Below are 18,318 nucleotides of genomic sequence, written 5' to 3' on the forward strand. Positions count from 1 at the left end.
TGCAAAGTGTCCCAGTTTTACCTAGTTGAGCCAGAGAAGTATCCCACTCATTCCCTTCTCCCATCCCCATTATCAAACAAACAAAAACAAACCAAGTTGCCGGAATGGCCATTGTCTCAACTCTCACACTTGGGTATTCAGCTTAAATGGGCTGAAGGTGTCACCGGTAACAATGGCAGACCCATATCAGGCCCAATGCCTGCAAAACCTGCTACATATGTTAGACACTAGAGGGAATTCTTAGCAGCTCAGTTCAATCATTCTGTCTTTTTATTTACAACTGTAAAGATACCAGCTAGAGAGGGAATATAATGTATTCTAAAACAAAGGCCAATGGGCATAGTGTATAAAAAAATAGCACCTAACAAGCTACCTGCATTCCTGGACCACCACCTAGATATTTCTGGCCTAAACAAAGCTGAATTGTAAGATTAAGATAAGATTTTTCAGATCTGTGCAGTAATCCAGAAATTATACCTCTGTGCAGAAGCTTCCTGCAATAAAGACCACTCACTGCTGTTCTCTCCTCTTGTGCAGGGTGACTGATCTTGTCTCCGCCCCTTCTGTAGTTTTCTGCGGGAAGCCTGTAGTGGGTGGGGCTGAAAGTCCTTCCCACTGCTCTGTTTGCTGCACAGGCTATGTACAGCACAGTGATGGTGTCACTACTACTTCATTTAAAAAGGTAATATCTGGGTTTGTAAAGGTATTTGGTGGACACAACGTGGATTTATTTTCTTTTGTGTTTATTGAGGAATATATTTTAAAAGAAGATTTTATGCCTGAAGTTCAGCTTCAAATGTAGTAAAAACAAAGAAAAACCCTTCCGTTGCCACAAACATAAGTCCTATACCTGTGGCAGCACAGTTCTATATACTGACTTGTATCTGCTATAGATTTACTGATCGCCTCTGCACATGATGAACCGGAAGCGATGAACTTTTTGTGATTTCATGTTTTAGAGCTGTCATTCCTCAGCTGCTTTGGCTGGGGAAGAAGCTAATTGAGCAAGATCTGCAACTGATCAGCTTCGATAGGGTGCAAAGATGACATTAGGGGTCTAATAAACCCCTAAATTCTCCTTAAAAAGGGACCCATTATGATTATCATGCCATCACATATGGGGCTTGTCAGCACGCTATATGAGGGCAACATGGTTAGGTGACAAAATAAACAAAATTAAAGGTACCGTAAATTAATTAAAAAAAAAAAAAAACTAGAAAATAAAATTCTTAAGCCCTCCCCCTTGCACCTGCGCATGGGTCAGGTGCATGTACGTACAAAGATAACAATTTTGTCACTCTCTACACTGATGACTTGTAAGGGTTTTAGAGAGTTGCTTATAGGCATTTTCTGGCACTGGAGTTTGTCACCATTTCACAGGCGTGCGCAATATTTAGGCTTGATCTGTTTGGTACCTATTTACTTGCTGGAACCTCACCTTTTATATTTTATCAAAAAATTGGGTAAAATATTGTGTTTGTATGCACTAAAATTAAATTTAATGTATTTTTTACTGAAATTATGGGTTTGATCAAATATTGTGCTACTTCGGTTTAACATAAAAAAAAATCAGAACTACCTCTATTTTATGCTCCAAGGTCTCTACTTATATAATGTTTAGGACTTCCAACTAATCTTCAAGTCCAATATGTACATTTTAACTTGCGTGCAAGAAAAAAAATGCAAAACAAAATCATCAGTGAAAAGGGTTAAAGCGCACACTAAGGCAAAATTTAAAAAAAATATTTAGTATATATCCGGAATTAAGTCATGTTTCCCATGTTTTAGGCCCTTAAACACATTGGAATTAAGGAAAATGAATTGTTGATGTGCCAGAAATATATTATGCTCCTCCCTTCCCATTTGAGCTGAAAACACAATGGGCCTGATATACTATTCACAGTACACCATTAAAATAGCTCAGGTTGTGACATTTATACAAATATGAGTGTAACAAATCAATAATGAATCTCATTGCATGTGTAGCACCCTCCTAGGTAGGTGCTAGGTAAAACATACAGTATGTGTGGCCCTGTTCTGCTTATCAGGAGGGCCTGATCTGTTAGTTAGCCTGTCGCATGCTTCCAGGTGTGACCTATTGAGTCTGGGGAGTCTCTCCACTGTATCCAATGAGGGATCTTGTTGGACAATGGAGGAAACCTAGCCAATAGCACACCAGGTTTTATGACTGTCCCAGTGGGTGGGCATTGCTGCAATGCATCCTGGGATTGGGAATAAATCCTGAGGGGGCATGTGACAGAGGGTCTTTTGGCAGGAGCAAATTCCCAGGAGGAGGTGGACGGCTGACTCTCCTCCTGCTGAAGTGAGGAAGGTGGTCCAGGCGGTCGACCTAGGGACCAGGGGTTGAGCTGTGCTGCAGAGGATCCAGTGTGCTGACCAGTGGAGCTGCTGGGAAGAAAACTTCAGGAAAAACAGTGTCGTGAGTACTCAAGGATCTGCCCAGGGTTCTGCCTTAGAGAGGGGACCACTCCAGAGAGGTCAAGGGGATCAAGGAGCCAGCTAACCCAGAGTGTTACAGTAAAGGGGGTGCCAAGTAGTAAAGCCCTGAAGATTAGGGAGTAAAGGGGGCGCCAGGAAGGGCACTGAAGTTGTCAGCAGTACAGTCTACCTCAAAGAATAGCTTGCCTTAGGAAAGGATTACCTAAGGAAGCTTATTGACTCTTTCACAGCCAAGGGCAAAGTGAAACAGCGGCCTAGACGTGACTAGCTCAACCCAGCGTTAACCAGCATTAACCGGCATTTTTCAAGGCGTCCCTGCAGATTGTGCATAGTTCTAGTCAGTTGGAATATCCCACTCATCCCTTCTCCTATCCAAGTTCCAAATAAAACATAAAAAACAAAGAAACTGGACTTATCCTTGTCTGAGGTAAAAACACTTGGAAACATGCCAGATTGTTCTACTGTTGCCAATGGTAACCCAGGAGAACCGGTCTTCAGCAGCTTCCAAGGGGGTAGTGCTACACATATTTCTGTGAAATGTGATGTTCATCAGAAATATCACTCTGTGTGACATTTTGTATAAATCTTGCAATTTGTGTGCCATATAATTGAAAAGACTATACATATTTTATTTCCATAGAATAACCATATTAGTGTGCCAAGCAGCAGGTGGTGCAGGACTTCTTAAAAAATATGGCCGCTGTGACATTATTGCATAATTCAATACGTCGCAATCTGATCTATTTTAATGATGTACATCCATAGTTTATCAAGCCTATGGTGTCAGCCCTGCCTATTTCATTTTTAATGGATCACAAAGAACACAGGCCTCTCCAAAACCCATCCTAGTTTTTATAACCCTCCCTGATCTCCTTCATCCTCCGCATCTTCATAACGCTCCTCAGCTACTCTTATTCCTCATCTCTATAACCCCCCCCCATCTCCATAACCCCTCCATATCTTCAAAGCCCCTCCCTACTTTTGCAAAGCTCACAGGATTTCTAGCAAATACAACATGCTGTTTTTTGAACAACAGATATAACAAAACACTTTCAATGGTATATTTTAGAAGGACCAAAAGGCAACAAAGAAGAGAAGTTCATTGTTAGGGTTTACTTACATGCAAATATCAAACTCTCTACAAATAGAAAATAATACCTGACTGTTGAAGAAAACTCAATCTTTTCGCTCAATTCGACAAGAGCCAAATCATATTCAAAGGATTTTTGAATAGTCTTATTTTTCTTGCTTTCGGGGTCATATTTTGGATGGCGGTAGATGTTTTTGACATTCCGTGTAACTTTTGCCTTGTTGGATGGAGCTGGGACATCCAAAAAAGAATATGACTTCTTTCAGTGGAATTAATACCTTCAGGATGGAAATTTAGAAGCTACTACTGCTGACTTGTTTGTGAATGTACAGGTTCTGAAGGCCAACATCTTTTACCTACCTTCACTGCTTATTGAACATCCATGCAGCCAGTGAAGCTGAAACACCTGATACACAGATAGTTGCTCCCTTTGCTTGTGTTTTACTGAGTATTGTAGCCTTGGAGCTTGTAACTTCAAAAATTCAGCAATGGCAGTTCCCTTCATTACAGTTCTGACTTGTTTGTTTAAAGTCAAGTACATCATAAACACAATAACATTTAAAAGTGCAGAAATAAATGGTTTCTTTCAGAACTCTAAGCAGAAAAGTATGAGCACTAACTACCAATGATAGGGCTACCTTCCTCTCACTGACCAATAACGATTGGGCTACATTCCTCAACTGACCACAAATGATGGGACTACATTCTCTCACTGACCACCAATGAATGGGCCTCATTCCTCTGGCCAACCTCCAATGATGAGGCAACATTCCTCCCACTGATTAACAATGATGGGCAAAAATTTTCTGACCACTGTCCACCAATGATGGGGCTTCCTTTAACTAACAACCAATGAGGGGGCTTCAATCCACACACTGACTACTGATTCTGGAGCATTTGTTCCCCTCCTGAAGCTGAAGCACTTAATACTCCCACTGATGCTGGGGCATTTATTACTCCTCCTTACCACTGACTAGAGATGGCCTTGCGGTTCGCCCGGCGGTCGGTTCACGGCAAATTTTGCTTGTTCGCTACCCGCCAAATTTGCGAACACATGGCGTCGTTCGCGGCGGCCACAATAGTTTACATTGGAGAGAATTTTGACCCATGACACAGCCGTCAGGTGGAACGGGACAGCCCATTGAAACATTCCAGCACATGGACAGTCCCCCTACCCTATAAATAGACCTGAGCTGTCGGCCATTTCACATTCTGCTTTCTGCCAGTGTAGGGAGAGGTCTGCTGTGCTCATGAGGGAGAGATTGCTAGACACAAATAGCGCTGTGAAGATCCACAAAAACTGCATTTTTGTAAAATCTTACCGTAAAATTCCTTTCTCTGAGTCCTCCGACAGTCGCCGCCCACTCATACAGTCTTCACCAATAGGTATTGACTTCCTCTCCACAGGAGTAGCTAGGCATAAGACTTGTTAAAAAACAAAAGCATTTAACATAGACACACCCATGGGGGCTGTCCCACTGGTCAATACCCCCCTGCAGTGACCACTCCCAACTCAGTTGGGTAGCATAGCAGTAAGTGTACAAGAAAACCCGAAAAGAGGGGCGGGGCGGCGACTGTCGGAAGACTCAGAGAAAGGAATTTTACGGTAAGATTTTACAAAAATTCAGTTTTCTCTTACGTCCTCCGACAGTCGCCGCCCACTCATACAGTCTTCACCAATGGGATGTCCCAAAGCAGTGTAGACATGAGGGGTGGGAGACGCAACCATATAAAAGGCAACGCAGTACCCATATCGGAGAAAGGAACCTTACACGCACAGTAAGAGAACCTTCTGGGCAACAGAAAAGGCTCAACAGGAGCAACAACCCAGGAAAGCAAATAACCCAGGGGATAAACAACCCCAACAGCCAGGGACCCATAACAAAACAAGGGTCCCCTATGGCACTGCCGCACAGAGAACTTTGCAGCCAAAGGAGGCATCAGCTGATGCCAGAACATCAACCTTATAGAATTTGGAAAAGGTGTGCACCGACGACCAAGTCGCAGCCTTGCACACCTGGGCTACCGAAGCCTGATGCCGGTAGGCCCAGGACGTACTCATCGATCTGGTAGAGTGCACCTTAACAGGGAAGGGTGGAACCCGTTTCTTCAAAGCATAGGCCTGGACAATCGTCTGTCTGACCCATTTGGCAATGGTCACCGCAGATGCAGCCTTGCCCTTCCGAGGTCCCTCAGGAAGGACAAAGAGGGAATCCGATTTCCGAAAGGATTCAGTGGGCGACAGGTAAACCCTGATCGCCCTGACAACATCCAAGGAATGCAACGCAACCTCCTTGGGATGTTTAGGCTTCGCACAGAGCGAAGGCAACACAATGTCCTCATTTAGGTTAAAATCAGACACCACTTTTGGGAGAAAAGATGGGTTAGGTCGCAAGACCACCTTATCCTTATGAACCACCAGGTAAGGAGAGCGGCAAGACAACGCCGCCAACTCCGACACCCTGCGAGCCGAAGTGATCGCCACTAGAAAGGCAACCTTCTTAGACAGCAGCAGAGGCAAAGATATCTCCCGGATGTTTTCAAAGGGAGGACGCTGTAATCCGGACAGAACCAAGTTCAAGTCCCATGGAGGTAAAGGCTCCCTCCGGGGAGGGGCCAAATGTCGCACACCCTGAATGAAGGTGCGAATTAAGGAGTGAGACGCCACGGGGCGTTGAAAAAGAACAGCCAGTGCAGATACCTGGCCCTTTATCGTGGCCAGTGCCAGGCGCTGGTCCACACCAGTGTGGAGGAAAGCCAACACTCTCGCCAAAGAGTATGAGCGAGGAGAAAACCCCCTGGACTCACACCAGGCAAAATAAGCTTTCCAGGTACGGTAATAAATTTTACCAGACGAGGCTTTCCTAGCCTTGATTAAGGTAGGAATGACCTCTGAGGAGAGACCCCTGTCTCTCAGGACCTGGCTTTCAACAGCCAGGCCGTTAAAGCCAGCGACTGTAAAGCAGGATGGAAGATCGGTCCCTGAGACAGTAGATCTTCTCACATTGGCAGCCGCCAAGGAGGTGCGACTGCTAGGTGAACGATGTCCGCGTACCAGGACCGGCGTGGCCAGTCCGGTGCCACCAGAATCACCAAGTTCGGTTCCGAGGCCAACCTGCGAAGGAACCTGGATAACAACTGAATCGGAGGAAAGGCATACATCAGACGATACTGATGCCAAGGGGCCACCAGCGCATCCGAGTGCGTCCGCCAGAGGATTGCGCGTTCTTGCCACGAACCTTTCCACCTTGTGGTTTAGCCGAGACGCGAACAGATCCATGTCCGGGAATTCCCACTTCGCACACAGCCTTTGGAAGACCTCCGGGTGTAGGGACCATTCCCCCTGATCCAGGGTCTGGCGGCTCAGATAATCTGCCTGCCAATTCTCCACACCCGGAACGTGAACTGCCAAAATTGCCGGGACATGAGTCTCGGCCCAAGACAGAATGTCGGTTACCTCCCGGGCCGCCCCGGCACTCCTGGTGCCCCCTTGGTGGTTGATGTAAGCCACCGTGGTAGCATTGTCTGTCTGTACCCGTACAGGAAGACCCAGAAGTCGACCCGACCACTGGAAGAGACACAGTTTGATCGCTCTAAATTTCAATATGTTGATTGGAAGGGAGGATTCCTCCTCTGACCAAGTGCCCTGGGCAGACAGATTGCCCAGGACTCCACCCCAGCCCAACAGGCTGGCATCCGTGGTAATCACTGTCCACAGTAACGGATGGAAGGATTTCCCTTCCGACACAGCTGGGGACTGAAGCCACCATAGAAGTTCCATTCTGGTCTGGCGACTCAACGAGACACTCAGATCCAAGGACTGAGGTAGCCTGTCCCACCTGGCCAGGATCTCCGCTTGGAGAGACTGTGTGTGAAACTGAGCAAATGGTATTGCCTCGAAGGCAGGCACCATCAATCCCAGGGACCGCATACAGTGACGAGGATTCGTTGTCCCTGAGGGACCTGATCTTGTTCTGAAGGGTTCGGAGCTTGTCCTCCGGCAGAAATACCTTTGCTTGAGCAGAGTCCAGAACCATTCCCAAATAGGGAAGATGAACTGAAGGAGACAAGGTCGACTTCTGAACGTTGATGGTCCAACCGAACTCCTGGAGCGTCCGAGGCGGATTGAGCCGCCGCACTGGCGTGGCCGGTCTTTTGCTTGCCCACCCAGGGCTTTTTCTGGCCACCTTGGCCCTTGAAGGGTTTGCCCTTGTTTTGTGTCTTGAAGGCACGAAAGGACCCCTGATTGGGTCTAAAGGCAGGACCCCACTTACCGTGAAAAGGCTTGTTCTTCGGATTCTGGGGCAGCAGAGTGCTCTTGCCCCCAGTGACTCCTTTCACCAAAGTATCTAAGGCCTCGCCAAAAAGGCGAGACCCTGCATAAGGAAAATCAGCCACCGTTTTCCATGACGTCTGATCAGCCTACCAGCTCTTCAACCAGATCAGTCGACGGTTAAGTACCGCGACACTAGACAGGCGTGCAGCCAAAGGGGCCTCATTCAAGGCCGCATTGCACAAATACATGACCTCTTGATGAATTTGGTCCACCATGTCCAGCGTAGCAGGTGGGGCAGAATCAGACGCGAGAGTGCGTCTAAGAACCTTAGTCCAATCCGCCACCATGACAGAAGCGGAAATAAGTTTGAGCATGGAACCAGCCCCCATGTAGGCATGGCGGGCAAGAGACTCCAACCTCCTGTCCGTAGGATCCCGAAACACCGGGGTATCTTCAGTGGGAACCAAAGTAGCCTTGTTTAACACGGCCACAGTGTGATCCACCTGGGGAGCCACACACCAGCGCGAATCCGTAGAAGGCGCAAAGGGGTAGAGCAGTTGAAACCGTTTAGGCACCATAAAAGGGCGTTTCAAACTGCGCCATTGTTCATTCACTGTGTGATGTAACTCAGCGGGGCAGGGAAAAACCTGTGCCAACTTGCGGGACCTATGTGTACCAAAAGAGGACACAATGCCCGGAGGATTGGGCTCATCCTCCAAATGTAGTGTTTCTTTAACAGAAGAAATCAACGCATCCATAGCTGCGCGTTCTTCAGGCGACCCCGGGGGAGAGTCATCTACCCCCTCCATCTCCGCCTCCCCCTCAGACCCCAGCGGGTCCTGAGAAGAGCGAGACCCTGAAAAGGGCACGCCACCCACAGCAGCCACATCACCATCTGAATCAGAAGAGAAAGATATCCTAGGCCTTTTTCTAGCAGCTCGTTCAGCCATCAGCACCTCCATTTTGGACACTAAAGTCGCCACCACAGCGGCCAAATTAGGTAGAACGGGGGATTCAGCAGAACTGGGGTCCCCCACCAAGGCTGGGGGGAATTTGCTGTCCTGAGATTCCATTGCAGGAACACAATTTACAAGGTACTAGCCCTTTAAGAGCGCTGCGGACCGCGCAGCCCACCGCTAAATAGACTGTGTACACAGACCCCCTACAGGGACAAAACTGAGCCAGAAGGAATAAAACAGAGGTAATATGGAAAGGACAGTCTGCAGAGCCCCACAGAGTGTTACCACACCGATCGCTGCTCCAGAGGAAAAGGAAGTGATGTCGCCAGAGGCTGAATAATATGCTGCAGGCTAAGGGAAAATGGCTGCCCATAGGAAGTAATGTGAGGCTTCGGCAAGATGGCTGCCGACATGTGCACCAAACGATCGTTCACCACATACAAGATGGCGCCGGATGGCGCCAAAAACACTACATAGAAGCTGTGTAACAAAGCCCACAGTGAAGCCAGACATGCTGCCCACACCTAAAATGGCGGACCGCGCAGATTTCACCCCGCAGCGGTCGCCGCAGACACAGTCTGCACCTCCAAACACTGAAGTGACATAGGAGAGGGGCCCCCGCACACACACAGCGCCAGCAGTGCAAATAAAGAAAAGGACCCCGCAGGGATCACCTCAGGGAGCCCCACAAACGCACAGACATGAGGGGACACCACAGCACACAGGACTGCCACCCCAGACAGAGGCCCCACACAGAGAGTGCTTACCTGTACCGGATGGCGTGGGGTGCCTCTCAGTAAGGGAAAGCCGCTGCCCTCAGATGGCAGGGAATGCAGTCAGCCAAAACGCAGGACACTGCAGCATTGAACCGCAGATGTGTCCAGTGAGGTAGCCACCTCACAGGCTGCATCCCTGCTGTGAACAGGGATGGGTCATTCTTAATGCCAGGGTGAACACATGGCTGAACGCTCGATGGCGGGCTGGGGATCCATCTGACCCTCTGCCCTGGAGAGCCAGGGCGGCCAGTCCGATTCCCAGCTCCGCAAAATCCATCTCCGTCCAAAGATCCGACTAAACTACAGCTGACAAAATAAACAGCTAGTAAAGCAAAGAAAAAATGACATTCTTGCAAATAAAAATCATAAGAAAAAGATTAGAAGGCTGAGACTGTAGCCCCAGCACAGGGAAGCCTATCTACTCCTAACGCTAGGCAGAAGACAAACTGAGTTGGGATGGCTTACTGCAGGGGGGTAATGACCAGTGGGACTGCCCCCATGGGTGTGTCTATGTTGAATGCTTTTGTTTTTAACAAGTCTTATGTCTAGCTACTCCTGTGGAGAGGAAGTCAATACCCATTGGTGAAGACTAGGGATGATCGAACTTTTGAAAAGTTCGGTTCGGCCAGAACATCCGAACTTCCCGAAAGTTCGGGCCGGATTTCAGTACCCCATTGAAATCAATGGGACCCGAACTTCGGTAATCAAAAAACACCATTTTGAAGCCCTAAAACCCAATAAATGCCCCTAAAAAGTGCCTAGGGTTCTGGGTCATACCCCAGGGACTATTAATCACACAAAAAAGTTCTTAAAAAGTGTCATTTTTGATAGAGAGCCAATTATTGAAAAAATTAAAAAAAACAAAAAATGTCTTTGGATTTAGTATCTGGGGGGGTCTAAAAGGTGTACCTGTGAAGTTTCAGCTCTGTAGCATGTCCAGAACCAGAAAAAAAGATCATTTTTCAGTAGAGCAGGGATGGTGGTACCCTCCTTTTACACCTATATGATCTTTTTTTTCTGGTTCTGGACATGCTACAGAGCTGAAACTTCACAGGTACACCTTTTAGACCCCCAGACACAAAAGCACACAAAAAAATTCTTAAAAATTGTCATTTTTGATAGAGAACCAATTATTGAAAAAATTAAAAAAAAAAAAAAATTTTAGTATCTGGGGGGTCTAAAAGTGTACCTGTGAAGTTTCAGCTCTGTAGCATGTCCAGAACCAGAAAAAAAAGATTGTTTGTATTTTGTCACTTAGATCACAGGTTGTTGGCTTCTCGCTTTTCACACATTGCCGGTTTAGTAGCAAGCGTTTTTTTGGGCATTTTTTGGGTTCTTTGGAGGCAGGAAAAACATCTGAACTTCTGTATAGTGGTATATATACAGATGTTTAAGTTCAGATGTTTTGCCTGCCTCCAAAGAACCCCAAAAAATGCCCAAAAAAACGCTAGCGTCAAAAAAAAAAAAAAAAACGCCCAGGTGTGTTGTTGCAGGCATTTTTTTGGGGGTTTTTGGAGGCAGGCAAAACATCTGAACTTGTGTATAGTGGTATATATACACACATACTTATATGTATATTACACTTAGACATATATAGGTGTGATAGGAGCGTAACTATATTGGTGTTAATTATTTCATTAGCGCAAGTAGTTTTTTCTGCTCCTTTCACACCTATATATGTCTAGGTGTATATATACATACATGGGTGTGTATATATACCCCTATACACATGTTCAGATGTCATGTCTGACTCCAAACATGTCCTCAAAAAAGCACTAGCAACGCCTGCAGCATAAAGAATGCTGACCGGTGAGAAGCCATATTGGTGATCTGAATGTGACTTGAGAGAAACGATCTTTTCTCTATAGCGGTCACCCTGCTATGGAAGGGTTTGGCCACCCTGCCATAGCAGTCACTGTCAGTTCACCCTACACTACATTACGGTCACCTTGGAACTTAACACTTTCCCTACAGAAACTCATTTTTTGCATCTAACTAAACTGTAAAGGAGCACTCTAACTACACTAGATATCCCTTTCCTCACACTAATAAATGCTAAATGACACTTTTGAAGCCAATTTAACAGAACTGCTTCCATTCTCTTCCATGTCCCTGTATTACAATGCTAGGAATTTGCAGGGGCTATCTTATATACTGGGGGGCGTATTCACTAATGATTGGTCTAGGGACCCCCGAGTCACTCCAATCACATTCCTAGAATTCTCCTGCCCCCTCAATTGGCTTTTGCTAATGGTTCTGGTCCAATCATGGGCTTTTAAAGCCCATTTCCTGTCTCATTGCATTTTGGTCGGTTCTGGTTGCCGAATTCCAAACTTTTTGGGCATAAAGTTCTAAATACGGCCGAACCTCGAACAGCCAATGTTCGGGCCGAACCGATGGTCGACCCGAACCATTCGATCATCCCTAGTGAAGACTGTATGAGTGGGCGGTGACTGTCGGAGGACATAAGAGAAAGTCCTTTTCAGGGCTGGTATTTCAGTATAGGTCTACTAGTATCTACTAGTTTAGGGAGAGGTACCCAGTCGTTGCTTTAGGGGCAGTTAGAGATCGGCTGCAGTCACACATATCGCTCTGTTAATGTCCACAAAGGTCCTTTTCAGGGCTGATATTTTGGTATAGGTCCAGTCTCTCTTCCGTATAGGGACAGGTATCCAGTCTGTGCTGTTCATCACTGATTCCATCTCAGGTGAACCAATTAGCTGCTGTGTGCAGATCCAGCTTATGATGGGGAATCTCTGAATTATTTCATCTACCGGAGATTTGCATGGTTGCCGTTGGAATCGGTGAAAAATCTGTGGGGACACTCCATCATTCTTAAGCCTGTTTGACTCCTACACTATAAGGTGTTTTGGGGTCCCATCCATCTGGTGAGCGCAATATATTTCTACCTTCACTGGTGACGGGATTTGCTGCACTTATATATGATTTGCACCATTATATATTGGACTTTTTCTCACCATCCATTGTTTATGTTACTTGTGGAATGCTTCCTGCGATTGGACAATTTATTTTGTTGGGAATTTTTTTCTTCTAGCGCTGCACATATTTTTGTATTTGTATTGATTTATCACTCTCCTTAGTTCAGTGATTGATGTCAGCTGCTTACATTTTTTAAGTTAGCGCAATAATCTCTATTTTATTCTGTGCTGTAGGGGCAGTTAGAGATTGTCAGCAGTGACACAAATCGCTCTGTTAATGTCCACAAAAGTCATTTAAAGGGCTGTAAATTTTTTGGTATTGCTGTGCAGTGCACTAAAAAGGGGGGGGGGGGGTAATCCACAGTATAATATACTTTGTAGAAAGCATATTATAGTGGATTAGTAGTATTATTGTGCACTGTGCAGCATTGTGACAGGTGTGGTGACTGAGCGTTGCTGCATTAATACTACACACAGTGACAAACTCCCTGGCCAATTATTTGTAGAACTGGTTTGATAGACCAGTGGCCCCCCCAATACCACATATTGAAGTGGGGTGTTATTTAACAGTATAATTTTCTAAGAGTGTATTTTAGTCCTGCAAAAATTTGGCCTCTTGCTGTGTAAACAGTGCTACACACAGTGACTACAGTTACTGGCCTAACTGTGAAGGTTCAAAAGCAGCGTGCAATTACGACAAAGGACGCACCAGACTTGGTTGAGTGGGCAACTCAGCCTTACTCTTCTGCACCCTCCTCATCCTCTCTATCTACACCCTCTTCACGCTCTGCTGTGTGCACCCCCAAAGACACCACCACCACATACCCTCCGCTTGAGTCACTGGAATTATTTTCCGATCCATCACAAGGCGTTTGCGATGCGCAGCCATTGTTCTAATCGGATCAGGAAGAGGAGGTAGCAACAGCCGTCACTCAGCAGTCTGACGACAGTACCCAGATCAGCCCAAGGAGGTTGGTCCCCGCTGTTGCTGCCTACTCCGAGATCTCGAATGTTAGTAGTGGGGAAGGTGACGTGGATGATGACGAGTCTATGCACGTCACGTGGGAGTCCACAAGAGAGGAAGAGGAAGGGAGTTCAGAGGGAGAGACGGACCGGCAGATAGGGAGGAGAGGCAGGCAGAATTTGCATTGCACAAGAGGTAGAAAGCAGACTGCAAATGTATCAGGAGCAAGCCATTAACCATGTACAGTCACATCTGGCACTTCCAGGACGCCGACACATGGCTCTGCAGTGTGGGCTTTTTTTAATGTGTCCGTTGCTGACAACAGTGTTGCCATCTGCAGCCTTTGCAGTCAACGCATAAGTCGCGGTAAGCCCAAAACTCACCTAGGGACCACGGTCTTAAGAAGGCACCTGAACTCCCATCACCGAGCCCAGTGGGAGCAACACCATCAGAACCCACAAAGCCACACTCCAGGCTCTCACCGTCCAGCCCCTTCTTCTCCTCTCTCCTCACATTTGCCCTCCACTCCACCTTCCATGATGCCGTTGTCACGTTGTTCTGGAAAAGGGCAGGCTTCTGTGGTCCAAATGTTGGAGCGGAAAAAATGATGACGCCGGATAACCCTATTGCCCAACGTTTGACTGCTGGCTTGTCGGAACTGATAGCCCGCCAACTACTGCCATATCAACTGGTGGACTCTGAGGCCTTTCGTAAATTTGTGGCCATTGTAACACCACAATGGAAGGTCTCAGGCAGGAAATGTTTCTCGCAGAAGGGCATTCCAGAGCTGTATGGCCATGTTCAGCGGCAAGTGAATATACAGTATCTCTGGCACACAGTGTTGGTGCCAAGATACATCTGACTACAGACACATGGTCTAGCAAACACGGGCAGGGAAGGTATATCACTTTTACTGCCCACTAGGAGAACCTTCTGACGGCCGATAAGCATGTAACACGTGGCACCCGTGTAGATTTAGTTGTATCGCCACAGATTGCAAGTAGGCCTGCCTCTTCTCCTCCTCCTCTTCCTCCATCCTCCCTCTCCTCCTCGGCTGACTCCTCCTCTTCCGCTGCTACCGTCTCTTCTCCTGCGCCGTCCAAGATCCCAAGAACTTATTCCACATGCCAGGTGAGACATTGCCATGCTGTGCTGTGTCTGTTGTACATGGAAGCCAAGAGCCACACTGGTCCTACACTCCTTTCAGCTTTGCGTTCACAGGCAGATCAGTGGCTGACACCGCTGAATTTGACAGTTGGTAACGTGGTGTGCGACAACGGTGCCAATCTGCTGAGTGCGCTGAAACAGGGCAAAATAACACATGTGCCATGCATGGCACACGTCCTGAACTTGGTGGTGCAGCGATTCGTTGGCAAATACCCTGGGGGTCCAGGACGTCTTGCGGCAGGCCAGGAAAATCTTGGGCCATTTCCGAAGATCTTACACAGCCATGGCTCGCCTTGCTGACATTCAGTGGCAACACAACCTGCCCCTCAGGCGTCTTATTTGTGACTGCCCGACGCAATGGAACTCAACGTTGCATATGCTCGATAGGCTGCTCCAGCAGAAACGTGCAGTTAACGACTACCTGTTCGAACTTGGCGGCAGGACAGGTTCTGGGGAGCTTGGGTTTTTCTCACCTCACCAGTGGCTGCTCATGTGGGACGCATGCAGACTTCTGCGGCCATTCGATGAGATCACCAAACTGGTCAGTCACGGCCAGGGCGCCATAAGTGACATAATACCTTACGCCTTCTTTCTGGAGCATGCATTGCGTTGTGTCATTGATCAAGCCGTCGAGGAGCAGGAGCAGGAAGTTGAGGAAGTCGCAATGTTGGATGAATTCCCAGGGGGTGCTACTCCATCTGAGACAAATCAACAGCAGGAGCCTGAAGAGGAGTCAGAGGAGGATGGTGCTGGGGGGGATGAGGAGGAGCAAGAAGAACATGCTTTAAACCTTTCTGGGATCCCTGGTGTTATCTGTGGATAGGGGTAGGAGAACGAGGACGACATTATCCTGGGTGCTGAGCTGGAATCAGGCCACTACACCGCTTCCAGTTTAGTGCGAATGGGAGCCTTCATGCTCCAGTGTTTTAAGGGGGACCCCCGTATAAAACGCATAAAGGCCAAGGACCAGTACTGAGTGGCAACGTACTTAGACCCCCAGTACAAACACAAAATGGAGGAAATGTTACCACAATCACAGAGGGCAGTCAGAATGCAGGGCTTCCGGGCCTTGCTGCGGGAAATGCTGCATTCTGCTTTTCCGTGCACTGACAGAGGAATTTCCAGTCACAGAGAGACAGTTGCGGGTAGCAATCCAACAGCGCCTGCAAGTAGAGGGCGGTTTGAAGATGTCTTGGTCACTTCAGATATGAGATCCTTCTTTCAACCGAACCATCGACAGCTGTACTCCGGATCCAGCAACAAGGAACGCCTAGACCGACAGGTGTCCGACTACATCGGGTTAACGGCCGATGTGGACGCTCTGAGGAGTGATGAACCCCTGGACTACTGACTGGGCAGGCTTGACCTCTGGCCAGAGCTTGCACAATTTGCAAGGGAACTGTTGGCTTGCCCCCCCGTCCAGTGTCCTGTCCGAAAGGACGTTCAGCGCAGCAGGGGGGGATCGTGACCGATAAGCGCACTCGCCTAGCTCATGACAGTGTAGACTACCTCATTTATAAAAATGAATGAGGCATGGATCTCTGAGGAATTCAACACATGTGACCAGTAGACCCTGTTTCATCGTAATTCCTCATGCCAGGCCACAAATATCCGCCAGACCGCCATCCACCCACAGCAATTCCTGGTGCTTGGCTTCGCTATATACAGCGGCATAAAAGGCATTTCATGTCTATTGAATGGCTAATTTTTGGGGCCTATACAGGCCGACACTTCTGTATCCTGTGAATGCCTACTGTACCTCCAGCCGTCAAATACACTACATTCTTTGCTGTCAGTTAAACCCATGTGGGCTAATGTTTGGGGCCTCTACAGGCCGACACTTCTGTATCCTGTGAATGCCTACTGTACCTCCAGCCATCAAATACACTACGTTCTGTGCTGTCAGTTAAACCCATGTGGGCTAATTTTTGGGGCCTATACAGGCCGACACTTCTGTATCCTGTGAACGCCTACTGTACCTCCAGCCATCAAATACACTACGTTCTTTGCTGTCAGTTAAACCCATGTGGGCTAATTTTTGGGGCCTATACAGGCCGACACTTCTGTATCCTGTGAACGCCTACTGTACCTCCAGCCATCAAATACACTACGTTCTTTGCTGTCAGTTAAACCCATGTGGGCTAATTTTTGGGGCCTATACAGGCCGACACTTCTGTATCCTGTGAACGCCTACTGTACCTCCAGCCGTCAAATACACTACATTCTTTGCTGTCAGTTAAACCCATGTGGGCTAATTTTTGGGGCCTATACAGGCCGACACTTCTGTATCCTGTGAACGCCTACTGTACCTCCAGCCATGAAATACACTACTTTTTTTTTCATGTCTGTTAAACCCATGTGGGCTAATTTGTGGGGCCTATACAGGTTGACACTTCTGTATCCTGTGAACGCCTACTGTACCTCCAGCCATCAAATACACTACGTTCTTTGCTGTCAGTTAAACCCATGTGGGCTAATTTTTGGGGCCTATACAGGCCGACACTTCTGTATCCTGTGAACGCCTACTGTACCTCCAGCCATCAAATACACTACGTTCTTTGCTGTCAGTTAAACCCATGTGGGCTAATTTTTGGGGCCTATACAGGCCGACACTTCTGTATCCTGTGAACGCCTACTGTACCTCCAGCCGTCAAATACTCTACATTCTTTGCTGTCAGTTAAACCCATGTGGGCTAATTTTTGGGGCCTATACAGGCCGACACTTCTTTTTTTTTTTTTTCAAATATATCTTTTATTATTTTTCTCCAAACACAAATAGGGGTTTACAACAATTCAAAAGAAAGATAAGTACAACACTGTCCAGCTATAGCAACATTGAAACTCCTTCATACTAAAGAGGCTATTCCAGTCTTAATTTCATCTACTGTATATCCCTTCAGGGAGATCTAAATTTATATATCTTACCACAATCTATAGTCACTCCCACCATTAAGGCGTCCACTATCTTGCTAGTCTCAACCATACTACCCCATTTGCATACCCAAACAATTTAACAAACGCCAGTAAAAACAACGAAACTAAAAAAAAAAAAAAAAAAAAACCCCGAAGGTTCCCTCTCCTCCTCTTCCCATCATCATCCCTGTAGGTCTCCCCCCCTCTCTTCACTCATGTCTGCAACAACCTCAACCCCTCTTCTGACCGGATGAAGCTATTCCAGAGCTCCCAAGTCTCAGTATACAATCCACGTTTACTCTGTGATGTCAACACCAGGTCTTCCATTTTATTAATAACCTCTACTCTACGTAACCAGTGCTTTATCGTAGGAGGATGTGGGCTTTTCCATAATGCAGGGATACAGGCCTTCGCCCCATTGACCAGATGTCGCATCACTGACTTCTCATATCTCTGTATGGGAATATCTGAGAGATGGAACAGGAAAACAGGCCGACACTCCTGTATCCTGTGAACGCCTACTGTACCTCCAGCCATCAAATACACTACCTTTTTTTTCATGTCTGTTAAACCCATGTGGGCTAATTTGTGGGGCCTATACAGGTTGACACTTCTGTATCCTGTGAACGCCTACTGTACCTCCAGCCATCAAATACACTACGTTCTTTGCTGTCAGTTAAACCCATGTGGGCTAATTTTTGGGGCCTATACAGGCCGACACTTCTGTATCCTGTAAACGCCTACTGTACCTCCAGCCATCAAATACACTACATT

At 47.1% G+C, this 18,318-nt stretch overlaps 1 protein-coding gene across 1 annotated transcript in view; it reads right to left on the minus strand.

Annotated features, from left to right (window-relative positions):
- LOC309559995 (complement factor B-like) overlaps positions 1 to 18,318 on the minus strand; it is a 230,250-nt gene that overhangs the window by 16,092 nt on the left and 195,840 nt on the right. Inside the window, exon 14 of the mRNA XM_082263476.1 lies at positions 3,619 to 3,781. Within this exon, the coding sequence (XP_082119602.1) occupies positions 3,619 to 3,781 (163 nt within the window). The remainder of the gene's footprint in view (positions 1 to 3,618; positions 3,782 to 18,318) is intronic.

Source organism: Pelophylax lessonae, assembly GCF_965119305.1.
Source record: "Pelophylax lessonae genome assembly, chromosome: 7".
In the NCBI taxonomy this organism is placed as follows: domain Eukaryota; kingdom Metazoa; phylum Chordata; class Amphibia; order Anura; family Ranidae; genus Pelophylax; species Pelophylax lessonae.